This window comes from Nematolebias whitei, unplaced genomic scaffold (assembly GCF_014905685.2).
Source record: "Nematolebias whitei isolate Nwh7 unplaced genomic scaffold, NemWhi1 Nwh_scaf_7313, whole genome shotgun sequence".
Lineage (NCBI taxonomy): Eukaryota > Metazoa > Chordata > Actinopteri > Cyprinodontiformes > Rivulidae > Nematolebias > Nematolebias whitei.
The window spans coordinates 193-3150 of record NW_023625858.1 but is presented as its reverse complement, the minus strand read 5'-3'; the positions used below and the strand labels follow the sequence as shown (position 1 = coordinate 3150).

Below are 2958 nucleotides of genomic sequence, written 5' to 3'. Positions count from 1 at the left end.
GTCATGACGGGCCGTTTATGTGAAGGTGAGCCCCGCTTCGTTGTACACTTTGAAGACCTTCTCGATGGCGTTCACGTAGGCGGCTGTCCGCAGGTCCAATCCCAAGTTGTACTTGCTGGCAGTGCGCATGATTTGCTGCGAAAGCAAATGTTACCGAATCATAAATGGTTTGTGTGAAACAATAAAGCTATAAAAACACACTAAAAATTAAATATATCATTAACTAGCTGTGCAGTTTAGACAAACATTAACCTTCAGGACAAGAAAATAAGTTAGGAGTTGTAGAAAAAAAAACACTTTCTGTTGAATTCATTTATTTAGACCTTTAAAATAATGTTAAAATACCACATTATAATGTAAAATGTAAAAAAAAAAGCATTATGTAAAATTTAAAACTATAAATTAACTGCAATTTCAAAATCACACTAAGCCCTTTAGAAGATTTATAAATATTCCTCCAATTAACCAACGAATGAGAGCTGGAAAAAGATTTTTAGGACATTTTCTAAATGAAAGTGTGAGACCAACTACTGCAGCGAACTCTTTGGGTTGTGTTGGTGATGCTGAATAAAAATGTTTATATTTACCGCGCAGTTTTAAAAACCTCAGATTAACAGTACGTGATGGTTTGACTGACAGACAGCAGCTACAATGAGTTAATGCCAACAGATTGACATTAAAGACTTAATAATTAGAAATAAAAACATGAAACTCATTTTGTTTTTAACCCTTCATGAACCTCTTCTGGGGATTTTTTTTGTCAAAAGATGCTCCGTTACATGTGAAAGCTTATTTTACTTCTGAACATTATTGAGAATTTCTCATCTCTAAGGAGTAGGCCTGTCACAATAACTAATTTTGCTGGGCGATTAATTGTCTCAGAAATTATTGTGATAAACGATAAATATTGTTTGAAGTTTGACAGTAATTATTGTCAAATTTAAGAAGAAATGTTGGTTAATTTACTTTGCGTGTAGTATCTTTTTTTGACCACCTGATGGCAGTGCAAGACAGTTTGAACAGAAGGATGCGATAGTGAGGGAGTGAGCAGCGTGTCGCTAAGAAAAATGTGAGGGAGGCCCCTTGACGTTACATGGGCTGTCTCTCCTTCCTTGTTTATGGTTCTAAAAATGGCAGATGCTCGGTGTGGTTTGAGCTCTTTAGCATAGCACTGTTCACAAAAAGCTTTTAATAAAGAAAAAAAAATCAGTAAACAAGTTCTCAACTTCTTTTAACAGAGTAAAACAACTTTTTACACAAAGGCACGAGTTTCAACCGTGAATTTTGGAGCTTTGACAAGACGGAGGTTTTTTTTTCCCCTGAGGTCGGCCTGTTAGTTTAGCTCGCAGCTTAGCTTCTCAGCTTAGCTGCTTTTAGCGAATAGAGAAAAAAAGAAGAGAAAAAATGATAAAGCCGATAGATGAAAATGAGGTTGAGATTTTTCATTTATCATGCGACTAATTGATTTATTGTTTATTGCGACAGGCCTACTAAGGAGATTTTTTTTATATTTGTTTATTTACTGAAAAACTGAACGTTCCTCTAGTTTGAATCTTTTAGTGAAGCACAGAGTCTATATGGAGCCAAGATCTTAAAATTGAAATACGACTATGACTTGATTTCTTTTAGTAGTCTATTAACCTGCCAGTTTATAAATAACTGCCACCCTCCTATATTATCTGTGTTTTTAAACACTGTATGGTGTTGTCTTAAATAATCACTTACCCGAGCAGATCTCTCCATTGTGTAGGCCAACCCAGAGTGAACAATGTCTTTCTCAGAGGCACCCTGCAAAGACAGATTACATGTTAATTAACCTACCTCACAGAGGCAACTGAAAAACACTGATTTATACAAAATGACAGCTGTGGTCAGCATTTCTTAAGACTATAAATCAATAAAATAAACACTATCCGCACGGTCACCGAGTGTTTTTCGTTTGTCTCATCCTTTCTGCAGAGGTCGCCACAGTGAGCGAACACGAATAAAAAAATTTGCAATTGCTTTACTCCAATTGCTCTTCCTTACACAACCTGGGCTTGAGCCTGCAGCCTCAGGAGTGTGAGACTGCAGCACTGACCACTAATCTACCGCACCCCCTGGAGTAGATTATATTAAATCATTCAATCTGGTTCAAAACGCAGTTACGGCCCCGTGGTTGTACGGAAACATGAACAAACCTTTGGTTCCGTTAGGATTTTGTGAGAATTGATTTTGTATCAAATGCTTTTACCATTCAGGATGTTTAAAAATGTATTTCTGATAAAGCTTAAAGTATTTTCAGTATCAAAGTTTAAGATGTAGCACAACTTTAATGACAGAGCATAAAGCCACATTAGGCAAATATTAAAATACAAAAATACAGTTTTAAATGTACACAAAAGTGGACATTTAAAACTGGTAGCTTTCTTTCTCTTATTATTTATTTATATTTTTATCTTGTGCCATGAGAAGAATTGTTTGTTTTAATTATCACAGTATTTTAGTCTTTGTGTATTTTATCTCCAGTAGTCTGAGATTAATACACTCATTTCAAATAAAGAAAGGCTGTTTCCTGGAAGCATCGTTTCCTGGTGCAGATTGAGTACATAAAAAAAGGATGTTTTAATTTTAATTAAACATTTATTGGTTTATGACGATAAACGTTACTCACAGCAATTCTGGCCTGGAAGTCAGCAGTGGGTACGATGGGGATGGGTCCGCCCTGCTTTCCAAACTTCCTCTCCAAACTCTCCTGCACAGACACTGGACACGGAGAGAATTGAAAGAAGAAGAGGTTAAATTTAGAAATCATTCGGTAAACATGCAGATGTTTTCTCCAGATGGTGGCTCCAAGGATGTGTGACTAAATCCTAACGCATTGTAGGACAAAAAGCATGTTTGTTAGTAGTGTTAAAATAATTTTTTAACAATCTCTTATTTATAAATTCTATCTAAACAACAACACAGATTAATCCT

General features: G+C 35.7%; 1 protein-coding gene across 1 annotated transcript; it reads right to left on the bottom strand.

The window, feature by feature from the left end:
• Positions 1-6: 6 nt before the first annotated feature.
• On the bottom strand, positions 7-2745 carry LOC119429771 (glutamate dehydrogenase, mitochondrial-like; the record flags this gene model as incomplete). The annotated part of the gene is made up of 3 exons (XM_037697332.1): positions 7-135; positions 1726-1788; positions 2654-2745. Coding segments are annotated over 3 exons (275 nt in total), but the record flags the coding sequence as incomplete, so codon positions are not given.
• Positions 2746-2958: the final 213 nt, after the last annotated feature.